Consider the following 23,020-nt stretch of genomic DNA (forward strand, 5'->3'; position numbering starts at 1 on the left):
CAAAAAACATAAAGAACATAAACAAATTTCAGCAAAAATGTTTTCTAATTTGGTCCTATGTTTACATACATAATCGTGTACCCAAAGTCATATTCCATTTCACATGAGTTGAAAAGAGACATATCCCAACCCCCCGTTCCCCGAGAAAAAAAAGAAAAAAATTGTATTTAATCCTAAATGTATACCCTCTCACATGCATGGCTTTGCAATATCTATATGGATGCATTTAAAATTTGACATCTTCATTTAATCATCTCTTGTTTTATTTCAAAAGTTTTTAAGTTGGGCGAAGCATTAGGAATATTGCCTCCCACCACCTTTGCAGAAAGTGGGGTAGTAGGTTTTTTTTTTCTTTGGTAGAAGGGTGGGTAGTAGGTTGAAGGCGGTGAGAAGTTCGAATGCAATTTCTTAATAAAATAGGAAACCAAACAGTGAAGTGAGAGAATCAAATGCTACTTTTCCCAAAAATAAAAACTAGGAACATAAAATAAGGATAGATGAGCGTTGGTTTTTATGAATGTCGTATTATAAAAGAGTAGAAGTAGGTTTCAGATTGCCTCAGTACAAACTGATCACACAGAGGAAGAAAAGAAGCTCTCAAGAGTAGGAAGAACTCAGCAATGGCTACCCTTATAGCTCCTGACCACACTTCTCCAGTTGAAGATGCTGAGTCTCTCAGAAAGGCTTGTGAAGGTCATCTCTCTTCCCTTTTTTCTTTCCCTGAATCAATAAATCCATATTTTTGTGTTAGTGTAGTTCCATATTATAAGTAAAGGAGAAGGGTTCTTGTCATTCCATCAGATTGTAAGCTAATTCTAGTTTTATTTTCACTCATCACTCAACCTTTTTTTCAAAGCAGAACTGTAATTATGTTTACGGGTTTTAGCTTCAAGTTGAGTTTATTGTTCCAATTTCATTTTATCAGGATGGGGAACCAATGAGAAAGCTATAATCTCAATACTTGGCCACAGAAATGCAGTTCAACGAAAACAAATCAGGCAAGCTTACGAAGAGATCTATCATGAGGATCTTATCAAGCGGCTTGAATCTGAGCTATATGGGAATTTTGAGGTTGATATTTATACATCCAACCACATAAAAAAAACATGTTCTGTGCTTTGTAATCAACATTAATGAACAACTTAATTTATTTGAAAACAGAAAGCAATATACAGGTGGATGCTAGATCCACCCAGCAGAGATGCAGTGTTAGCTAATGTGGCATTAAGGCATGTAACCAAGGATTACCGGGTGATTATCGAAATTGCGTGCATTCACTCTCCTGATGAGCTCTTGGCAGTGAAGCAGGCCTACCAATCTCTATACAGGCATTCCCTAGAAGAAGACATTGCTTCTCATACCAAGGGAGATTTCCGGAAGGCAAATGCCTCTATACATTGGAGACAAACTTTATTTACAGTGTTTCATGTGGTTATTTTTATGTGGATCACTAATTCCCTTCAATTTGTGATCATTTCTGTTTAACAGCTTTTGGTTGCGGTAGTGGGCACTTATAGGTATGATGGAGGTGAGATAAACACAAGTTTAGCAGAGTCAGAGGCGAGTATCCTTCACGAAGCCATTCGAGGAACAGCTTTTAACCATGAAGAGATAATTAGAATCCTGAGCACAAGGAGTAAAGCACAGCTCAATGCAACCTTCAACCACTACAGGGATGAGCATGGCATTTCGATCACCAAGGTATTGATTTATCAAGCCATGAATGACAAATACAGTTCAAAAACTATCTTTGATCTAATGAATTAAGTTGAATTCTGTTTATGTATTAAGAACCTGTTAGGGGATTCCAAAGAAGAATTTTTAAGCGCACTGCACACAACTATCAGGTGCATTTATGCCCCTCAAAGGCACTTGGCGAAGGTGAGTTTCTATTAAACTAAGACAAAGGCATCATTAGTTTAATTTGAAGCTCTTATAGTTATTGGGACTCTTGGTGTTATGATTCAGGTGTTACGCAGTGGAATTAACAAGACAGGGGCTGATGAAGATGATATCACACGCGTGATTGTTACGCGTGCGGAGAAGGATTTGAAGGATATCAAAGAGCTTTATTACAAAAGAAACAGCGCACCTCTTGAGCATGCCATAGGAAAGGCAACTTCAGGGGACTACAAGGCTTTCCTGATGACTCTGGTAGGGACTGAGGGGCACTAGGTTGTGTTAGTTCCTTGAATTTGTTGAATCATGTTTTCCTGGTCTAGTGCTATAGTTTGTGTTGTGTAGAAGGTTCAAACTCTTTTCTCTACATCAGTAGAGCTGGCACTTTTGATTTCTAAGCATTTATTGATCATCTCTGTAACTCTTCTAGGATTCATTACTGGATTCAAGATCAAGATCTTGACTTTGAAAAAAACATGACATTAGATGTAATATGTAGTTACTACAGTGTTACATGATGCTAGTAGAAGTTATCTGCTGATCATTCACTTCGAAGTAATTCCAATTATCATCTAAATATGTAGAACAAAATTGCAAGATAAAAACCACAATAATCCAGTGACTGATTTATATACTTCTTTTATCTTTCAACTAATAGATTTCACCTCATTGTGTCTGTTGGTGTTTCTTTAGTTTCTGGTCTCATCTCCTTCCCAAGTAGGCCTATAAGCTCATTCTTTATTGATTCAACAGCCATGGCCAACCTCTCCAGCTGCTCTAGAGCATTCTTGTTGTGCACAAACATACCATAGAAAAGTTCAAAGCTGTCCCCACAAGTACAGTCCCTCAGTATCAAGAGTTTTGCATAACCCTGGGTATTAATGGGAGTGGAAACCAAGTGAATCTTCCCTAAAGTCCTTCCTATGAAGTGAGTGATGAACTGGGTACCTGCTGCATACTTATCGTGATCCGCACAAGACATCTCCACCATGCAACAGCCCTCTTGTGCGAAAATGTTGAGGAAATTTTCACATCGATTGATCCTTGTTTCTTCATTCCCAATCCTCACTTTGTCATACACGAAAGGTAGATCTGTCCATTCGTTGATACCACTTTCAGGCCCAAACATTGGATGGGTACAGAGTATATCAAACTCAGGAGGCAAGATTTGGAGTAACAAGTCCTTAGGCATCTCTTTCACGGAAAGCACATCAACAAAGAGGGTACTTGGTTTCAACATCGTCAAGTGCAATTTCCTGAGGACAGACTCTGTGGAGAGTATGGAAGTGCAGATGAGAATGACCTCCGGTTGATTTTTGAAGAGATCTTGAGGGTCGGAGTAGAAGGAGACCCCTAATTTGGTGGCGAAATCAGAGTAGTTGGATCTCGAAGTCGCCGAGACTGTGTGGCCTTGCCGAACAAGAGTTTTCGCCAGGAATCGGCCGAAATTACCAAAACCAATAATGGCAATCTTGAGTTTGTTGGTTTTGTTAGAGCGTTCAAGTTTCTGGATTTCTTGATAATAAGGTTGAGAAACGTCTATTGCTTTGATGAAGAAGCTCCTACGCCAATTAGATCGATTTTTCGCAATGATATGTGATGAAATCGAAAGTGAATAAGGTCGACGAGAAGAGCGAGAAATTGGATGAAATCGACGAGATACAGCTCCAAATGCTATGGTTTTCGATGGTTGCGAGCTAGACAATGTGAGCGTCATCCTTTATGTACTCCCCTCCCTGTAAACAATGAAGAAAAGCAATAAGTTCCACGATGATAAAAGAAAGCGTTAACACTTAGAATCTGATTGGAGAAAATCTTACCAACGAGATTCTAAACTCTCGTTGGAAGCGAAGAAGATTTGGTTGCAGAGGCCAGAGGGTTCTCTGCAACGACGAACTCAGTGATCGATCTTCCTCCTCCTTGGTGCCGTGGGGTGGGTGGGTGGGACGGCCTCTGTTATGGCGAAGAAGCCAAAATGGCTGTTATGATTCGGCATAAATATGAAGGATTTCCAACCATATCTAACGTGGTGGTTGTGAGTAACGAGAATTCTGAAGGTGGCGATTCCATTCTTCCGTTCTGTTTTCTTACAACTAATTCCTGTTAGAGGGTTGGCCAAAAAAGGATCCTGTTAAAGGTCTCAATTTGCAACCCGGAATTTTTTTTCTTTTTTTTTTTCCAAGAAACTGAAAACTTAATTATAAAAAAGAGTTAAAGCCAAGAGATCTAGACAATACAAACGGATCAATCATAAACACTGGTGGAATAGTCCACTACGACCTACATAAAGAGAGACGACGAGCTCCCTTAGCAAAAAATCCGCAAAAACATTAGAAAATCTAGAAATATAATTAAAAAAACACCCAACTAAAAGTAGAAGAAATTCTTAAAATAACTGAAACTAAACTAAGACTTATCCAGTCCAAATAAGAAGGAAGGCCCTGCAAGGAGAGAATCGATGGCATACAGTCAGAGTTGACTTGGATTTGCTCTACCCCCAAAGACCTTCCTAAAAGTAAACCATCTCGAATGGCAAGAAGTTCCATTGCTGTATCAGACCAGCCCAAACAGTCCTTACACTGAGCAGCTATAAATGAACCTCGATGATCCCACAAAATACAGCTCCTGCCTCCCTTGTTTGTATGGTTATCCCATGCACCGTCTACAAACACTTGACAACATTCAACATCCTCTGATGGTCTCAGAATAGTAGGAGAAGCAAAATCCCCTGCCAAAAATGACCCAGTTAAGAAATTATGAATGTCAGCACAAATGAAAGAAAAATGTGACATAGTAAATCTAACTGAGATATCAAGGCCACGAAAAATAGATGAGTTCCGAGTATTCCAAATCAACCAAGCCATAGCGCTCCAAATTTGATTCACCCTATCCATATCTCCACATCCCTTGAATTTTGTATGGATAAACTCCATCCAATCATGAATGTCAATCCCTCAAAAATCTGAAATATTGATGCGTAGGGGAGAAAGTTCCCAACACATCTTTGCGTGCTGACAAAAAAATAGAGCATGGGTAACAGTTTCCCTACCACAACCACGAATTAAGCTTAGAGGTGCTAAAGCAATATGTCGAACAAATAAAGAATTTGAAGTTGCAATAGCCTCATGAGCTGATCTCCAAAGAAAATGTTTAATTTTAGGGAGAGTATGAAACTGCCAAATTTGTTTCCAAAGCAATGATATGGAAGAAGATGAAGCAGTATTACCTTGTGAATCTGTCATAGCATGGCATTGAGAATAAGCAGATTTTGTGAAACCCAGCCCTAACCTTAACCCGGAAACCCTGTTGTTTGTAGGTCCGACAACCCGAAGTAAGGCAAGAAGTCAGCTTTGAGCCATTTCTGTAGAGGACTTGGTGGCTGAATTGAAATCCATGAGTGTTGATGTCAATGTTCCATTTATGGAAACTGCATCCTGTTGAAGATCGGATTAGTTGATGGACTTGGAGTGCTCTATGTATTGGTTTGAAGGCATTTCTACCTACTAGGTAAGTCACTTTAGGTGTATGCAAAACCCTTTTATGTTTGGACTTGATCTGAGCCTTCAAATCCACTGTTTGAACTTGCTGTCTTGATTGGTCGACTGGACCAGTCGACCAATCAATTGACCAATTGGTTCTATTTTTGCTAATTACGTCATGGCTACTCTATTTAAGTCTAATCTCGGGATTACTCCGCCTCATCTGCCTCCTAAGCCTCTGGAACGAGTTAGAACTCTTTTCTAATTAATTCCCTTGCATCCTTGGTTGATATCTCGCAAGAACTCAAGTAAATTCCTTCCTCCTGCAACAAAGATATGTCTACGCTCTCTTTTCTTTTACATCTCTGAATTTCTTTAATCTTGTTCTTGATTGAGATCAGGAAGGAGATGCTGCATTCTTGCAACCATCTATTCCATGATCTCATTCTATTCTTTGAGATCTATGATCATCGTTATGATCTCAACCCTAGCCGAATTAATTCTTGAAACCCTAACCCTTGTATGATCTTTCTGGAAACCTTTGGTAATCTCCCATGCGAGGGAAACCTCATGGGCAATATTTATGTTAATCTAAACTTGATCATTGAATGATTTTCTTGTTGTTTTTGACCAAACAAATTATTCCCTTTCATCCTGTGATCACAACCTTTTTCATAAGAGCCATAAAGGTTGAAACCCTAGTTTCTTGGGTCAAAACAAGAACCCATATTTTTATCATGTTAATATCCAATCAATGTGTTTTCTTTACAAGATTTGTAACCTATCAACCTCTAGTTCTTTATCCTTGATCATACCATTACTTTCTTCATAATCCATGATTAACCTAATTAGGGTAACTTTTTGGTTCCTTATTTGTAACTTGAAAACTTGATTCGATTAGTGTTTTGATGTCCTCTATATACTAGTATACTGCCATTGTAGTTTTCCCCTTATTTTGTACCCTTTTGAACCACCAAATTCAGTTCTATTTTCCCAAAAATTATGATTCTTGAAGGCTACTGTCTCGGTTGGTCGACTCATTTGTCGACTGGGGCAGTAGACCAATCCAATCGACCAATGAGTACAGCAACCTCATTTTTTGTCTGTTTTGATTGTTTTGATATCTTTCCTTCTAGGTATCTTTCCTAATATGTTGTATACACTTGTTTAGGACTTTCTTCTCAGGTTTAGTCAAGGTCTTACTTGATTCCCTAAGATTCCTTTGCGAGTTATAAGGTAAGGACAGTTATTCCTTAATTACATAGATCGCATACTCTCTGGTTTCTACCTTATGAAACTATGAGTTTGTTTACTGTTCTTATATTTTATACTTCTGATGTACTACTGTAACTACAGTAGCACTTCACTTATGTTTTCTTTTTATTATTTAAGCTTATATGAATTGCTTATCACTATATTGTTTAACGATTAGCTTATGCTTTTACATTCTCTTTTATATGATGAATTGTTGGTTGTGTATAACATGACTGATCTGAGAATGTGTTTGACTAGGTATGGTTTGGGATTGGGAAGTGTCCTTTTGACACTTATGTCCTTGGACATTAGAGGGAATAGTATGGGATGTTCTCCGAAGATGCCCATCGACGCTTTCCCGAATCATTGGATGTCATACCTAGGGCTGTCTAGCAGTGTTTGGCTAGGATGTCCCCGTTATTTCAGACCCAAATCGGAAGGGTATTGAGACCGAAAGACCCGTGGTAATAGTGTGATTCACGGGCGCTTAAGACCGGTAACCAACCCGTGAGAGGATGGGAATCATATTGTGGGCCATTTATTGGAGGGTTGCATATGGCTATACTTGGGCTCATGGGTGCTTAAGACCTGTAACCAACCTGTGAGAGGACATGAGAGCTTCCCGTTTACCATGTGGATAACCAATAGGGTTGATGAGTCCGTAGTCCGGGACTATTAGGACACTAGTGGAAAGGATACCGGAAAGGATTGCCTGAGGCGAGGAATGGAAGTATCTGGACTTGAGTTGATGTAACTGAGTAGATGACTTGCATTGGGCTAGGCTTTACCCTGACATGCGCCAGTACTTAGACCAAATGGTGATGTGAGAGAGGTGACTTAACCCCAGCCATGTATTGTCCCGAGGGATGCCGGACCCACTACCAATAGGAGCCGTACGCGTGACCTACCCAAAGAAGTATGGTGCTATGACTTAAAGCATGTCTACCAATAGAGACCAGCATACATAGAGTTTAGATGCATACATATATTATCTGTTTCATATTGCATTGCATCTTGTTATGTTCTGCCACATGTTATTTATGTTGTTATGGATTAACTACCTTACTGAGTTTCTTCGAAACTCATTCCTTTTTTGTACAATCTCTTGTTAGACTATTCTACAGGTACTGACTACTATGAAGAACAGTACAATGAAGCGCAAGCCGATGAAGCGTACTACACGCAAGGTGTTGGCGACAATCAAGATTACTCTGATGATCCCTCAGGCGATCACATTCCGTACTACGATTAGAGGCAACGTGGAATTGGAACATCTCTGTTGGATTGATGAAGTCACTATTTTGAAGATGTCATCTATAGGATAGAAGACTCTTAGTTTAGTTATCTTTCTTATTTTCTTTTGTTTCAGTTGTTATTCCTTTTAGACTTATACTACGTTTCGCTGTATTTGTGGAGGGAGTTTCCGCCTCTTTCTACCTCTTTTGATATATTCGGATATCTGGTATCATTTTCCGCACTCTGATTATATTGTTTATTCATTTCTTGATTTGAATCTTGTTTATAATATTTAAACCTTGATTATTTCCTGTTTATGATTATGTTATTGTATATGTGGGAGGATGATTCCTCGATACTTGATCTTCGGGGCTGTGGATCACACTTCCGGGTATGACAGTTAGGGTACCGGCTGGGGGGATGTGACAGATTTAACAGTGAATTTTCCAGTAGAGGTTTAATACCAAATCCATTTATCTTGAGTATCACTACTAAGTATGGGAATGGTACGAATGGCCTCCACTTCAATAGGAGAGAAAAGGGATTGAAGAAGATGGACATCCCATTGTGAATCCTGCCAATTAATGAGATCCTTCACCCAAGTAGGGCTATGATTAAGAGGAGGGCTACAAATACCTTTGAAAGGTAAAGAAGAGATCCAAGGGTCCTTATAAATATTAACTGATGTCCCAATCCCAATTTGTCTAATCAAACCCTGATTGAGTATATCCCTACCAATAAGTATACTCTTCCAACCCCAAGAGTTGTAAGATGGAGCTATACAATCTAGGAAAGGTGTATCTTTGATGTATTTTGCATACATAACTTGGGCCCATAATGAATTAGGGTTGGTCAACAGTCTCCAGCTTTGCTTGGCCAGCAAAGCTTTATTAAAACAATGGGCATCACGGAAGCCCAGTCCCCCCTCCCTCTTACCCCTACACAAAGTCTCCCATTTAACCCAATAAACACCTTTCCCTTGGTCATCCTTCCACCAAAACTGGCGAATTTCTAGTTCATGGCTTGGCATAATTCCTTTGGAATGAGGAAACAAGACATAGCATAAACGGGGAGTGCAAAAGCCATAGCTTAAATCAAAATTTCCTTATCAGCCGGAGTTAACAATTTCCCCTTCCAACCAGATAACTTAGAAGTCAGCCTCTCAAGAACAAATGAGAAAGTTTGGACCTTAGACCTTCCAATAGAAGAGGGAAGACCAATGTAAACCCCATGTGACTGAGCCTCTTTGATGTCAAAAGTGGAAGTAATATCACTCCTAACCTGGATAGGGGTCCTGGCACTAAATAAGACAGTTGACTTATCAGGATTAATATGCAATCCCGAAACCAACTCAAAATCTTGAAGTAAAGTATTAGCCTTCACAGCATTTGAAATAGTGGCTAGGGAAAATAACATGCAATTATCAACAAAGAGAAGATGATTAATCTCAGGACCCCTTTGGGAAATTTTAACACCGGAATTCAAACAAAGGAAAAGAAAAAAAACTATAATGGTAATATTTTACCCCACCCCCAAAAATTACACAGCCCTCACTATTACCTCATAAATTACATGGCATTCAAAATTACAGGTTACTCACAATTACATTTCAATTAAGTAAAGGTGTAAAATGACCAAAATACATTTATTTGTATTCAACTCATTTAAAATTTGAAATATAAATTACCTAAATGTCCTTTAGATAGTAGAATTAACTTAATGTCTTTGTACCTTCACCCTGACTCATCGGGGTGTTAATCACGATAGTGTTAAAAGGCGATTTTGACATGTCCGTAGACCAATGATGGAGAGTCTGATTGACTAGATTAAGGAATCAAACAAATATCGTTGAAAGACCTTTTCATCAAGCCAAAAATCACCGGAATTAGAGTCCGTTTGGGGTCCAACCATGGACCGATCGATCGCCCCAACCCCGTCCCTTTTCCTACTACAGGACAGAATCGGGATTTCGAGTTTTTAAACCCTATTTATTTTATAACTCACCTTTAAACACTTTTTTTTTATGCTAGAACAAGGTTGAGGCTGTGGGAAGAGGAGAAACCAAGGATAATAGTGGATCTCAACCAATAGAAGGCGCTTTGGGACTTGGATCATTGTGGGAACGTTAGGAAATGTTAGAATTCTTAAACCCTACATTTAGACACAGTTTTGTGGGAAATTCTCTTCTCTCTTTTGATGAGATTATGGTAATGGAAGCATGTTAGGTTCTTTGAACATTCTTGAATTTTCTTGTTGAGGTTGTTCTTTTGTATAAGAGATAGTGGTGTTGTTCCTTGCGAAAGATTTTGCATTTTGACTCTCTGAGTCGCCCACGGGCGATTTAGGAGAGTCAATTTGGGACTTTTTGATCTAGATCGAATTGGATCAAATTGAAGGTACCCTTAGGATCATTTTACTGTCAATTAGACTTTTCCATAGTTTTGTTTCGATTCGATTTTGAATCAGTGGCAAAATAATAACTTTTTGCTGAATTAGGTTTTAAATGGTAAATTAGAACCTAATTTTCAGTTTGGGTTTTTGTGAGAAGATTTTGAGATATTTTCTAAACCCAAATTAACTTCTACTTTATTTTTATTAATCCTCTTGCATGAATAGGTTTAATAATCTTTTAATCACCTTCTTGTGGGAGTGAATTTAGAACTTTGAAGCAAAGAATCCAAGTGAAAGGTGAGGAATGACTAACTATCTTTTGCATAATTTAATTGTTGCTATTTTAGTTTTCATTGATGATATAAATTGATGTAAATCTCTATTTGCCATGATATACTTGTGTGAGACTTTGCGCGAAAGGAAGGTGAAGCTATATGTTTTGATATTGCTCTTTGCATTTGAATCTTATATTATTGTTATGAAAGTAATATGGTTATGTATGAGAAGAAAGAGGAGGAATGTTATTATTCTCCTTACCTTGTATTTTCTACTAGGGTTGTGGGTTCGCCCATTACCCTAGTGATCTTATGTTAGTGGCATTAAACCCAAATGTATGATTGATAGGTGTCTAGAAGTGTTGGGTTAGGAATCCCTATGAGTACTACCCTTCTTGTGAAATACCCCAGATTTCTACCCCTTTAACCCGTGGTTTCAAGACCGAGAACCCGGGCCTTGAGTCGGCGACAACTGTGGGCCATTCAAGTCGAGCTCGAAGGATTAAAAATGGAACTAATATTGGTGGATGACCCTTGTGATGACTCAACAACTCTCCTAGAGTTTAAGTGAAGAGAGAAGATTAATCACGATGGTGAAAAAGGGTGATTTTGGAACGTCCGTAGATTGGCGATGGAGAATCCAATTGACGCGAATAAGATATCAAATCGAAGATCATCGAAAGTCCTTTCCAACGAGCCAAAAATACCGAATTCGGAGTCCGTTTGGGGGTCCAACCATGGACGGTAAGTTGGGCAGGTTTGGTGAACCAACCCCCCACCCCCATTTCCTATTTAGGGGCAAAAACGAAATTTCGAGTTTTTTAGCCCTATTTTATGTTTTAACTCATCCGTAACCGCATTTCATTATGGAAGAATGAGGTTGAGGCTGCGGGAAGAGGAGAAACCAAGGAGAAGAGAGGTTCCCATCCTTCCGAAGGTGATTCGTGATTCGAATCCTTCTCTTATACATGGTTTTGGGAGTAATTTCTCTTATCTTCTTTTGAGGGATCTTTGAAAGGGAATAATGTTAGATATCCTAGATGCTCATCTTTTCTTGTATTAATGTTTCTGTTGAGTATGGGAGTAATGGTACGTTCCCTTGCAAAAGATTTCAAAATTTTACCATTCACTAATGAGGTTGAGAACTACCCTTTTTAAACTAGTGATTAAGATTCTGTTTCGTGGGAAGATTTTGGGATATCTTTTGAAACCCAAATTGACTCTAATTTGTGATAATTATTTCTCTTGCATAAATAGGTTTATGTATCTTGTATCTTTAATCACCAAGCTGTGGGAGTAAATTACTGATCTTTGGAGAAAGGAATCTAATTGGAAAATGAGGAATATACTTAACCTTATATTACATGTATAATTATGTTAGTTAAATTTTAATTATTGATATCTTGCATTACTTTAGTATTATCTTGTGGTTATGTATGTGATTGTTGAAAGGTAAATAAATAAATTTGCTTCTAATTGTTAATATTCATTAAATGGTAATATGAGAATGTATGAGATGGATGAGATTGAATGGATTGAGTTTTTCTTTTACTTAAATTATTAATATGAAAATATATGGATGATATTGAATTAAATTTCTCCTTTTATTTTATGTTGCAAACTAGAGTTGTGAGTTCACCCATTGCCCTAGGCCCAATGCCCTTTTGGCATTTCTGTCATTGGACATCAGTGGATGTGGTATGGGACACATTCCTATGGTGCCCTTGGTGCTTTCCCTGATTAATGGTTGACATATCTAGGGCATGTCTAGAAGTGTTTGGTTAGGAGACCTCATGAGTACTACTACCCTTTCGGCAAGAGTATTGAAGCCGGTTAACCCGTGATGTTAGTGGATGGGTCCTATGTCAAGCAGGCTCACTATCATCATAGAGAGGTAGGGTTGCATATAATAGATAAGGGCTCATGGGCGCTCAAGACCGGTAACCAACCCTTGAGAGGACATGGAGAACACCCTGTCAATTATATGTGGATGACCATTGGGTTAAGGAATGGGGTCCAACAGATGCTTCCCGTTGAACATTCCATTCATAAGTAAGAAAGTATTGAATCAATAGGGCACTAGGCATGAGGGGAGATATTGGATACTTGAACGAGTTGGTTGGTGCCATAGGGGAAGTATCTATATCTCATGTAGTACGAGACCGTATGACTTTGTATTGGGCCTAGGATTATCCTAGACACGCGTCTAATCTTATACCAATGGTGATGTGAGAGAGTGGTGACATAATCCCCAACCATTGATTAACAGGACTTTACTCAATAATTGAGGAGAACCCAACAGACATGCTTGAGTGTCGTAAGGGAAGAGTGATTGAGACCGCCCAAAAAAGATTGGTGAATGACTTAAATGCGTTCTACCATAGAGACTTCATGATAGAGTTAGAAGCATAAATCATAATCATTCATATATCATATCATTGTCACTAATTACATTATCGATATTCGTGTTATAGGTGTGGTGTGGAATCTTGTGAATGAATGCATGATATGATGTTGAGTTGATCTCATTGAGTTCTGTTGAATTCATTCATTTTTATATGTCTTTTTTTTATTAGATTATACTGTAGGTTATGAGGACTTCTTCCAAATGGAGGATTCGTTGCCAATATATTTTGAAGGAGTGACCAAAGAAGAAGTGGACGCGCATGGAGCTTCATGCTAGTGTCAAGACTATTCTTATAGAGTTGGTTTCTATTAGAGAATTAGTTTGGTTTACTTTCCACTGCGAATAAAACTATCCTCTTTTCTTTTCAAAACTCTGATATTATACCTTTTGATTTAAAGTAATGAATGATTGTAACCATTATTTCGGTTTTGATAATTTTATATTTGAAACTTGATTTATTCTTGTTTGTTTGATTTTGCTATATCATATATTGTGTGGAATTGTCATTGAACCTAGGTCTTGCGATGTATCACCCCATAGGTATTCGGGTATGACCAGATTTGACTAGGTGGGGTGTGACACTTCCAGCAGGGGTATTGAAGCCGGTTAATCCGTGATGCTAGTGGTTGGGTTTTGTATGTTGTACATGCCCACTATCATCATAGAGAGGTAGGGTTGCATATAATAGATAAGGGCTCCTGTGCGCTCAAGATCGGACCAACCAGTGAGAGGACATGGAGAGCATCCTGCCCATGATATGTGGATGACCGTTGGGTTAAGGAATGGGGTCCAACAGATGCCTCCCGTTGAGGATTCCATTAATAGGTGGGAATGCATTGAACCAAAAGGGCACTAAGCATGAGGGAAGATATCCAGACCATACATAGTACGAGACTATATGACCTTACACTGGGCTTAGGTTTATCCTTGACACTTGCCAAATCTCATACCAAACAGTGATGTGAGAGAGTGATGACCTTCACCCTAACTACGATTCAACAGGACTTTACCCAACAATCGTGGAGAACCCAATAGACGCCTCTTGTTGAGGGAGAATGACTGAGACCACCCAGAGGAGATTGGTGTTTATATTTAATGCTTGTCTGCCATAGAAACTATATGATAGAATTAGGGATATCATTATCATGTCATCATGCATCTACTTATTTATATTATAAATTCTTGGTTATCTATTGGATTGTGAATTGGAAATTGGATGAATGTATGAAATGGATGTTAGTTACCCTCACTGAGTTCTATGAACTCATTTTTTTATGTTTATTTTTACTTTAGACTTTTCTACAGGTTATGAGGACCTCAATTTCGTTGAGGATCTTTGTCAAGTGGTTACTAGGAGGGCGTAATCAGAGAAGGAGTGGAAGCACATGATGCTTCTTGTTCGTATCAGGATTGATCCTATGGAGATACCTTTCCTTAGAAGTTTTCCTTGGATTATTTTCCACTGCAGACCTCAAACGTTCTTTCTTTTATTAGAACTCTAGTGTTCAGTTTTTGAATGGAAGTTTTGGACAATAGTAATTCTTTTATTTCAGATTTGATAATCAAATACTTGAACTTGATTTATTTCCTGTCCATTTAATTATACTATATCATGTGTTGTATGGAATTGTCACTAAATCTAGATCTTGCAGTGTATCACCCCCACGGGTATTTGCATATGACTGGATCCGGCTGGGTGGGGTGTGACAATATGTCAGCGGCTCTAATACCATATAGAAGTTTTAGATTGAAGTTTGTTGAAGAGAATTCTGTTAGGAATTCTAACCATTACGCAGCGGATAAATACCATAGAACAGTAGAGAGGAAACATTCAAACACACAACACAGGATTTTTACTTGGTTCGGTCTTTCGACCTACATCCAAGGATGAGATATGCTCTCACCAAGCTTATGCAATCGAAGAATATCAAAGAAGGTCGTTACAACACTATGAAATCTACCCAACAAGAGCCCAAGCATGAGACAAGAAAAGGATTAACTAAACAAGAACGAAGGCACCTGTTTCAGCCGAGTTCCAATCCTTTTCTTCAAGGCAACCGAACCACTAAACACAAGGGATTCTCTCAAGCCTTAAGAAGCAAGCAAGCTTCAACAATCACACTTTACCAGTCTTGTATCTAGCAGCTTCAAGCACATGAGCCAACAACCATTCGGTTCTTCAAGTAACCAGAAAACCGAAACTAGAGAGGAGAGGAGAGAAAAAGAAACCAGAGGAGAGAGAGAGTGTTTGATCGAATGAATGAACTGAACCCTAACCCCCAATTCTTGTATACAAATAGAATTAGGAAAAGACAACCCTGCCCCTAATAAAAATCAATAAGACAAAAGCAATCCCAAAACCCATGGAAAGACTAAAATACCCCTGAACTCATTACAACATTCTCCACCTTGACTTAGTTATTTTGCCGATGCATAAACCTGAGAGAAACACAACCCATCAAACAAAATATAAAACAATGTAAAGCAAATTATCGAGATAATAATTTCAATGAGTATAAGGCAGACTTAAACTTATTAACAGGTACAACCTTAGTCATAATATCTGCAAGATTAATGGAAGTATCTATTTTACATATATCAGTTAAACCCTTAGCAATTATATCTCTAATGAAATGCAATTTAACATCAACATACTTTGTTCTTTCATGAAACACACTGTTCCTAGCAAGACACAAAGCACTCTGGGAATCACAATAAACAAGAGAATGCAAGTCATGAAAACCAAGCTCCCCTAGAAGCCCCTTAAGCCACATACATTCCTTCACAGCCTCAGACAAAGCAATGTACTCAGCCTCAGTGGTTGAAAGAGCCACCACATGTTGAAGGGTGGACTTCCAACTCACTAGATTCCCACCAAGAGTAAACAAGTATCCAGTAATGGACCTTCTATTATCCAAATCAGAGGCAAAATCTGAGTCACAATATCCAACAATGTCTAACTTATCAACACAAGAGTTATCATGAACAATTATATAAGATGCAGAATTTTTCAGATATCTCAATAACCACATAACTGCATCCCAATGTGAATCACATGGCCTACTCATGTATCTACAAACAAGATTAACTGCATAAGCAACATCAGGCCTACAACAAACCATAGAATACATGAGACTACCAACACATTCTTGATATCGTTTATCAGTTACAGCAACAATAGAATCCATTCTAAGCTTGAAATGAGCACCAAGAGGAGTATTAACAGTCCTAATATTATCATGTCCAAACTTGTTAACAAGTTTATGAATATATCCAACCTGAGACAAGGTCAAAACACCACTAGGCCTATCTCTATGAATATCAATGCCAAGAATCCTTTTAGCAGCCCCTAAATCTTTCATTTCAAACTCAGATTTCAACATAGACTTTAACTTACAAATCTGAGATTTATCCTTTGATGCAATAAGCATGTCATCAAAATAAAGTAAAAGATAAATGAAAGAATTAGTGCTAAACTCACAATAATAAATACAACTATCATAGGAGCTTCTCTTGTAACCATTCTTAAGCATGAATTCATCAAACCTTTTATACCATTGCCTAGGAGATTGTTTCAAGCCATACAATGACCTTAACAATAAACAAACCTTTGTCTCACTCCCCTTCACAACAAAGCCCTCAGGCTGAACCATATAAATATGTTCATCTAACTTACCATTCAAGAATGCAGTTTTCACATCTAATTGTTCAAGTTCAAGATCAAAGAGAGCAGCCAGGGCAAGAAGAACTCTAATAGAAGTATGTTTCACAATAGGTGAAAACACTTCATTATAATCAATTCCCTCAACTTGGGAATACCCCTTAGCTACTAATCTTGCCTTATACCTAGGTTGTTCAACACCAGGAATACCAGCCTTAAATTTATAAACCCACTTATAACCAATTAGTTTCTTTCCTTTGGGTCTATCTACAAGAGTCCAAGTCTGATTTTTCATTAAAGATTCCATTTCATCTTCCATGGCAACAAGCCAAAGCTTGCTGTCCCCACATCCAAGAGACTCTTTATAGGTTCTAGGCTCACATCCCTCAAGTTGGTCAGCTACATTTAAAGCATAAGAAATCAGATTTGGACCACCATTAGATTCACACATATTAGCATATCTAGAAGGTCTCTTTATCTCTCTTTTAGACCTATCTCTAGCCAATAAATAACCATCTAAAGGATCCTCATCTTTAAGCTCTTCTTTAACATCAAAAGAATCACTACCAACTTCTAGATCATCATCCTCAACCTTAGGATCAGATTCATCAACCACATTTTTAGACTTATCCTCTAACTCCACCTCAAATATAGCCTTGTCTAGATCACTGGAGTTAGGTCTAACAATAGATGAATCAATTTTCAGAAATTCAAGTTCATTGAATTTAACATCTCTACTAATTACAATTTTCTTATCTTGTAAACACCAGAGCCTATATCCTTTAACACCTAAAGAATACCTTAGGAAGATAAACTTCCTACCCCTAGGCTCAAGTTTACCCTTGTTTTGATGAACAAAACAAACACAACTAAAGGGTTTCAATAAATTGTAATCAGTATGCACTTTACTCCACCTAAAATCAGGTGTTTCAAAGTCAACAGAGGAACAAGGAGATTTGTTAATGACATAACAAGCTATACTAGCGGCTTCAGCCCATAATTTATTACTTAGGCCAGATTCAATCAACATGCATCTAACCCTATCCATGATTGTTTTATTCATCCTCTCAGCCACTCCATTCTGCTAAGGAGTATAGGTGCATGTTCTATGTCTAGTAATACCATATTCCTTACAAAAAATCAGAAACTTTTCATTCACAAATTCAAGACCATTATCAGTTCTAAGTTTCTTGATTTTCTTTTCAGTTTGATTTTCAACCAATACTTTCCACTCTAGGAATTTATCAAAGACAGCTGATTTATCCCTAAGAAAATACAGCCATGTCTTTCTAGAGTAATCATCAATAATAGACAAGAAATATTGGGCACCCGAAAGAGATAAAGGTACATTTGGATTTCCCCACAAATCAGAATGTAAATATTCAAGCACATGAGAGGTCTTATATGAAGAATGGGGGAATTTAGTCTTATGGAGCTTACCCATGGCACACACATCACAAAAAGTCAAAGGGCTAAATTTCCTAAGACTTATCTGGCCACTTTTGTACAAGTGTCCAAGCCCCTTACTACTTATATGACCCAATTTCTTATGCCCATAGAACAAAATTCCATTGAAACTTGCGAAATTTCCACTGAAATTTCCCATTTTGGAAAATGCGAAACGAAACTCATGAGGACCGAAAAAAATTCCTCAGTTTCTATCGAAACTATCGAAATTTCGTCGAAACTTGTCGAAACCTCAAAACCTATTGAAACTTGTCGAAACTTGGTTCAACCCAATTGGACCAGCTGGTTCATGAGGAAAAAAAATTCTCAAATTTCATGGGAAACTTGGGAAATTTCGTGGGAAACTCGGGAAATTTCGGGAAAACTTGGGAAATTTCGTGGAAACTTGTGAAATTTCGTGGAAACCTAGGAATTTTTGTGGAAACTTGGGACTTTTTTCCCGAGAATTTTGTAGCTTCCCAAATTTTCAATTTTTTTGTTTATTTCATGTTTCCCCAAATACCCACGACATATACCCCCTCCATCAGGACTTCTCTATCCAAAGTGCATATTCCCTCAGGTTGGTTATCTACTTCTTTTAAGCATATTGATTACCAGACTCATAAAGTTACAGTTGTCGATTAACTTGACAACCATAGGCATAAAATGTCATGGGATGTCTATGTTCGTTGGTTGGAGGAGAGGATGTTACAGGCATAGTACTACTCAGCTCATAAGATGAATCCACTCTTGGCACTCTTCTTAACATTAAGTTGTATTTTCCTTTTATTGTCAACTATTTTGAAGTTAGAAATTATATATTGAATGTTATGTGCTTAAGTAGTTAAGTTTATAATGTACTTTTGGACAACTCTAAATTGATGTTATGTACATTGAATGACATATCTACATTGATTTTTTTAGCAAAATACAACAAATGCATTCTTTATACTCTAATTAGCTTAAATACAGGATCCCACCCCAAAATACTCTCTAAAACCTGTCGAAACTTGTCTTGGAAAAGTCCTCGGTTTCTCGAAATTTCCCAAGTTTCCACTTAAGTTTCCCATTTTCACCCGGTCGAAACTTGAGTTTCCCTCGAATTTTTTACCATGCCTAAAACCACACTTCCATTTAAGAAGTATAAACCATTCTTCAAATCAGCAGTTAGAATTACACTATTACCCCTCATAACCCTAAGAGAACCATCCCTAGAGGTATAATGAAAACCCCTAGTATCAAGCTGGACTCGGGATAGCAGGTTTCTCTTAAGTCCAGGTATATGTCTTACCTCCTTTAAGTTTCTAACAGTCCCATCATTCAATTTAAGTCTTATTGATCCAATCCCCATAACATCACAAGCATGATCATTACCCATTAAAACTTTACCACCTCTAATAGACTCAAAAGTGATAAAACCACTCCCTTCTAGAAGTCATATGAAAGGTACAGCCTGAATCTAAGATCCAGGCATCATGATCACTACAAGATGAAACCACTAGTGCATCACTAGTAACATCAGCCACATTAGTAGCCTCTATTCTCTCATTTCCATTCTCACTTTGCAACTTTTGAAGTCTCTCTCTATAATACTTTCTTATGTGACCTTCCTTCTTACAATAATAACAAACCCTTTTGTTATTATAAGACTTTCCATTAAAATTCTTATTTGTATTAACATTAGTGTTCTTTGCAACAAACTTCTTCTTTTTCTTATTATTATTGTTGAACTTCTTCTTAGTTTCATGCATGGTTTTATTATCAGAGTTAACAAACAAGCCATCACTAACATGCTTTACCTTCCTCTCAGTTTTCAATTCTATATCCCTAATTTTCAATGCTTTCATCACATCATCAAGGGTTATAGATTGTCTACCATACTTAATAGCATTTTTGACACCAACATGAGAATCAGGCAAAGATTTCAACAATAGGATAGCAAGGGTATTATCAGATAACTCTTCATCCAAACCAGCCAAATCACATGACAATTTATAAAAGTCTTCTACATTATCAGTTAAAGACTTAGAAGCATCCATTTTGAAACTAAACAATTGTTCTTTTAATAATGTAACACTAGGAATAGAAGCAGCCATATATAGTTGTTCAAGTTTAAGCCAAACCTGGGCAGCCGTCTTACACTCTCTTACCCTTCTCATTACGGTGTTACTCAAATGCAAAATGATAGTGCTATAGCACATATCTTGCATATCTTCCTTCTCTTCATCAGTCATGGACAAGGGAAGTTCTTTATCAGTCTTCAATGCCTTATGACATTTGTTTTGTACAAGAATAGCATGCATCCTATTCTTCCACACCATATAGTCCCCCTTACCATCAAATTTCTCCAACTCATATCGGGTAGGAGCCATGACAAACAAATGAAGAATATACAATCAGATTGTATCTAATTAAGTAAACCAGTAACACAATTGATATTATCCACTAAATAAATTCAGAACTTAACTAAAACAGTTTCTGAAATGTATAGTAACCAATATCAGATTTGAGACAAGGAACAAGATAACAGAATCTTTAAGACTATATATGAATATTATATTTCAATAATAATAAAGAATGATGTTAACAGTAAGTGACAATACAAATAAAAAATTCAAACTTATATGCAATTAACAATCTGAGAATCAAGATTTGATTAGCATCAGTTTATAAACATGAAATTATAATTAATTTCATACAATCAGCCTGCATTCAACAAAAGCCCCAAATTATATACAAGCAACCCTAATGGCCGAACCTACGTACAGGTTAACAGAGCCAAAATAATTGCAAAATCAGATCAAGAATTAGGGATTTTATATACAAATCACATCATACAATCAATTACATGAAAAGCCCTAAATCAATTTAGCAAAACCCTAGACTAGTTTCGGTCTGAGATCAGGGTTACCAAAAAATTGTAAACGAATGTGAGAATTGTATCAGCAGAACTTGTTAAGCATATGGGCAGCGGAAGCTCGTAGACAAGGCAGCTCGCCCCTATCTCTAAGGGGGCTTACGAAGGAGTGGAGTCGCACGGAACGAAGGCATGAGTACTGATTCAGAAAAGGGTGAAGTGATGAAAGAATTAATGAAAAGAAGCAAGAACAGAGTATTCAAAAATAATCAATGGTTAACAGTTGCAGCCAGTGACAGAACCGAGCTCTGATGCCAAGAACTGTTAGGAATTCTAACCATTACGCAACGGATAAATACCATAGAACAGTAGAGAGGAAACATTCAAACACACAACACAGGATTTTTACTTGGTTCGGTCTTTCGACCTACATCCAAGGATGAGATGTGCTCTCACCAAGCTTATGCAATCGAAGAATATCAAAGAAGGTGGTTACAGCACTATGAAATCTACCCAACAAGAGCCCAAGCATGAGACAAGAAAAGGATTAACTAAACAAGAACGAAGGCACCTGTTTCAGCCGAGTTCCAATCCTTTTCTTCAAGGCAACCGAACCACTAAACACCAGGGATTCTCTCAAGCCTTAAGAAGTAAGCAAGCTTCAACAATCACACTTTACCAGTCTTGTATCTAGCAGCTTCAAGCACATGAGCCAGCAACCATTCGGTTCTTCAAGTAACCAGAAAACCGAAACTAGAGAGGAGAGGAGAGAAAAAAGAAACAGAGGAGAGAGAGTGTGTTTGATCGAATGAATGAACTGAACCCTAACCCCCAATTCTTGTATAAAAATAGAATTAGGAAAAGACAACCCTGCCCCTAATACAAATCAATAAGACAAAAGCAATCCCAAAACCCATGGAAAGACTAAAATACCCCTGAACTCATTACAACAAATTCCCTTCACTATCTTGCTCATGATAAGAAGGGTTTAATTTATAATAAAATTCAAAAGAGTTACAAGGATAATACAATATTGTAGTTGAGTTTGAGTGAAACTCATCTTATCAACTCCATTTTTGAGTTTTTAATGACTTTGATTCATTCAACAGATCATTCAAATTTTAAAAATTTGAATGTTCTGTTATGCAGTCCAATTTTTGCCAATTAGGCCCTTCGCCCTTGGGGAAATAAATAATGCTTTCAGTGCCAAATTTGATTTTCACCTTTGTTTTTAGAACCGACGTTCCCTGTTCAAAGCCACTAGATGGAAATCCCTTCACTTTGTTACCCATGTACTCTCTTTCGGATCCGTGAAATAACTAACAAATATATTTTTTTCCTTTTGGAAGATGCAAAAGGAAAACAAATCAATCTATTGATATTGGAAGACCCAAAAGATTCTATCATTTTTGGGTCCAATGGAATTCATAGGTATAGGAAAAAGTCCCATCAAATAGAGATATTTTTTTCCAACCATATTTTGATTGTTAATAGGATATAGAAGGATCGCTACTACAAGCAATACTACACCTTTGATCGTGAAATGTGTTGCAGATAGGCTTGAGTTTGTATGAAAGGGAGGGATCTGGTTTCCTAGTGTAGAAAGAGTGTTGGAGTTGCCAATGGAGGAGTAGTAGGATGGTTAGGAACCTGACTTCTCAGTGGAGAGATCATGGGTTCAACTCCTACCAGCGGCATATGTAATATCCCTATACCTATATATAAAAAGTTTCTTTGTACAAAAAAAAAAAAAAAAAAAAGAGTGTTGGAGTTGGTTGGCAATGAGCTTAATCTTGATTCTTCTGTGTAGCATTCATTCTTGTTCGGCTCTTAGAATCACATCCAGCGATCATGGTGACAATGGGCTAAGTTTGTCCCATCAAAGTCAAGGTCAGGATTTTAAAAAGTCCTTTAAAATTTTGGCTATGTGGATGGTTAGGCTAACACTATTCAGATCACAATCAAGATCATAGTTGGGTGTTTGACATTGCCTTTTCTGTTTTATTTGACCCCAATTTAACCCTTCATCTCAATCATAATTATAGATAAGGATATATGTCAGAGACAAGATCAATCAAGGCTTACCGAATTTCGCATCTCCTAATCAATCAATCG

At 37.6% G+C, this 23,020-nt stretch overlaps 1 protein-coding gene and 1 pseudogene across 1 annotated transcript; one reads left to right on the forward strand and one right to left on the reverse strand.

Moving 5' to 3' along the window:
- The first annotated feature begins 547 nt into the window (after positions 1-547).
- On the forward strand, positions 548-2,381 carry LOC149024468 (annexin-like protein RJ4). Its single transcript, XM_089142956.1, has 6 exons — positions 548-693; positions 926-1,071; positions 1,162-1,380; positions 1,489-1,701; positions 1,792-1,881; positions 1,969-2,381. The coding sequence occupies exons 1-6, from the start codon at positions 621-623 to the stop codon at positions 2,173-2,175; spliced, it is 948 nt and encodes a 315-aa protein (XP_088999082.1). The 5' UTR covers positions 548-620; the 3' UTR covers positions 2,176-2,381.
- Positions 2,382-2,521: 140 nt separating this feature from the next.
- Positions 2,522-3,826, reverse strand: LOC149024469 (arogenate dehydrogenase 2, chloroplastic pseudogene; annotated as a pseudogene).
- Between the last annotated feature and the right edge of the window lie 19,194 nt (positions 3,827-23,020).

Source organism: Hakea prostrata, chromosome 2, assembly GCF_041222555.1.
Source record: "Hakea prostrata isolate BN-2017 chromosome 2, UWA_Hpros_2, whole genome shotgun sequence".
Classification (NCBI taxonomy): domain Eukaryota; kingdom Viridiplantae; phylum Streptophyta; class Magnoliopsida; order Proteales; family Proteaceae; genus Hakea; species Hakea prostrata.

What these genes read in the sequence shown, in the direction of transcription:
- LOC149024468 (XM_089142956.1), top strand. Translation starts at nt 621, where the DNA reads ATGGCTACCCTTATAGCTCCTGACCACACTTCTCCAGTTGAAGATGCT. An exon ending in CCAAGGGAGATTTCCGGAAG is followed by an intron (nt 1,381 to 1,488) that starts GCAAATGCCTCT and finishes TCTGTTTAACAG; the next exon opens with CTTTTGGTTGCGGTAGTGGG. An exon ending in ATGGCATTTCGATCACCAAG is followed by an intron (nt 1,702 to 1,791) that starts GTATTGATTTAT and finishes TTATGTATTAAG; the next exon opens with AACCTGTTAGGGGATTCCAA.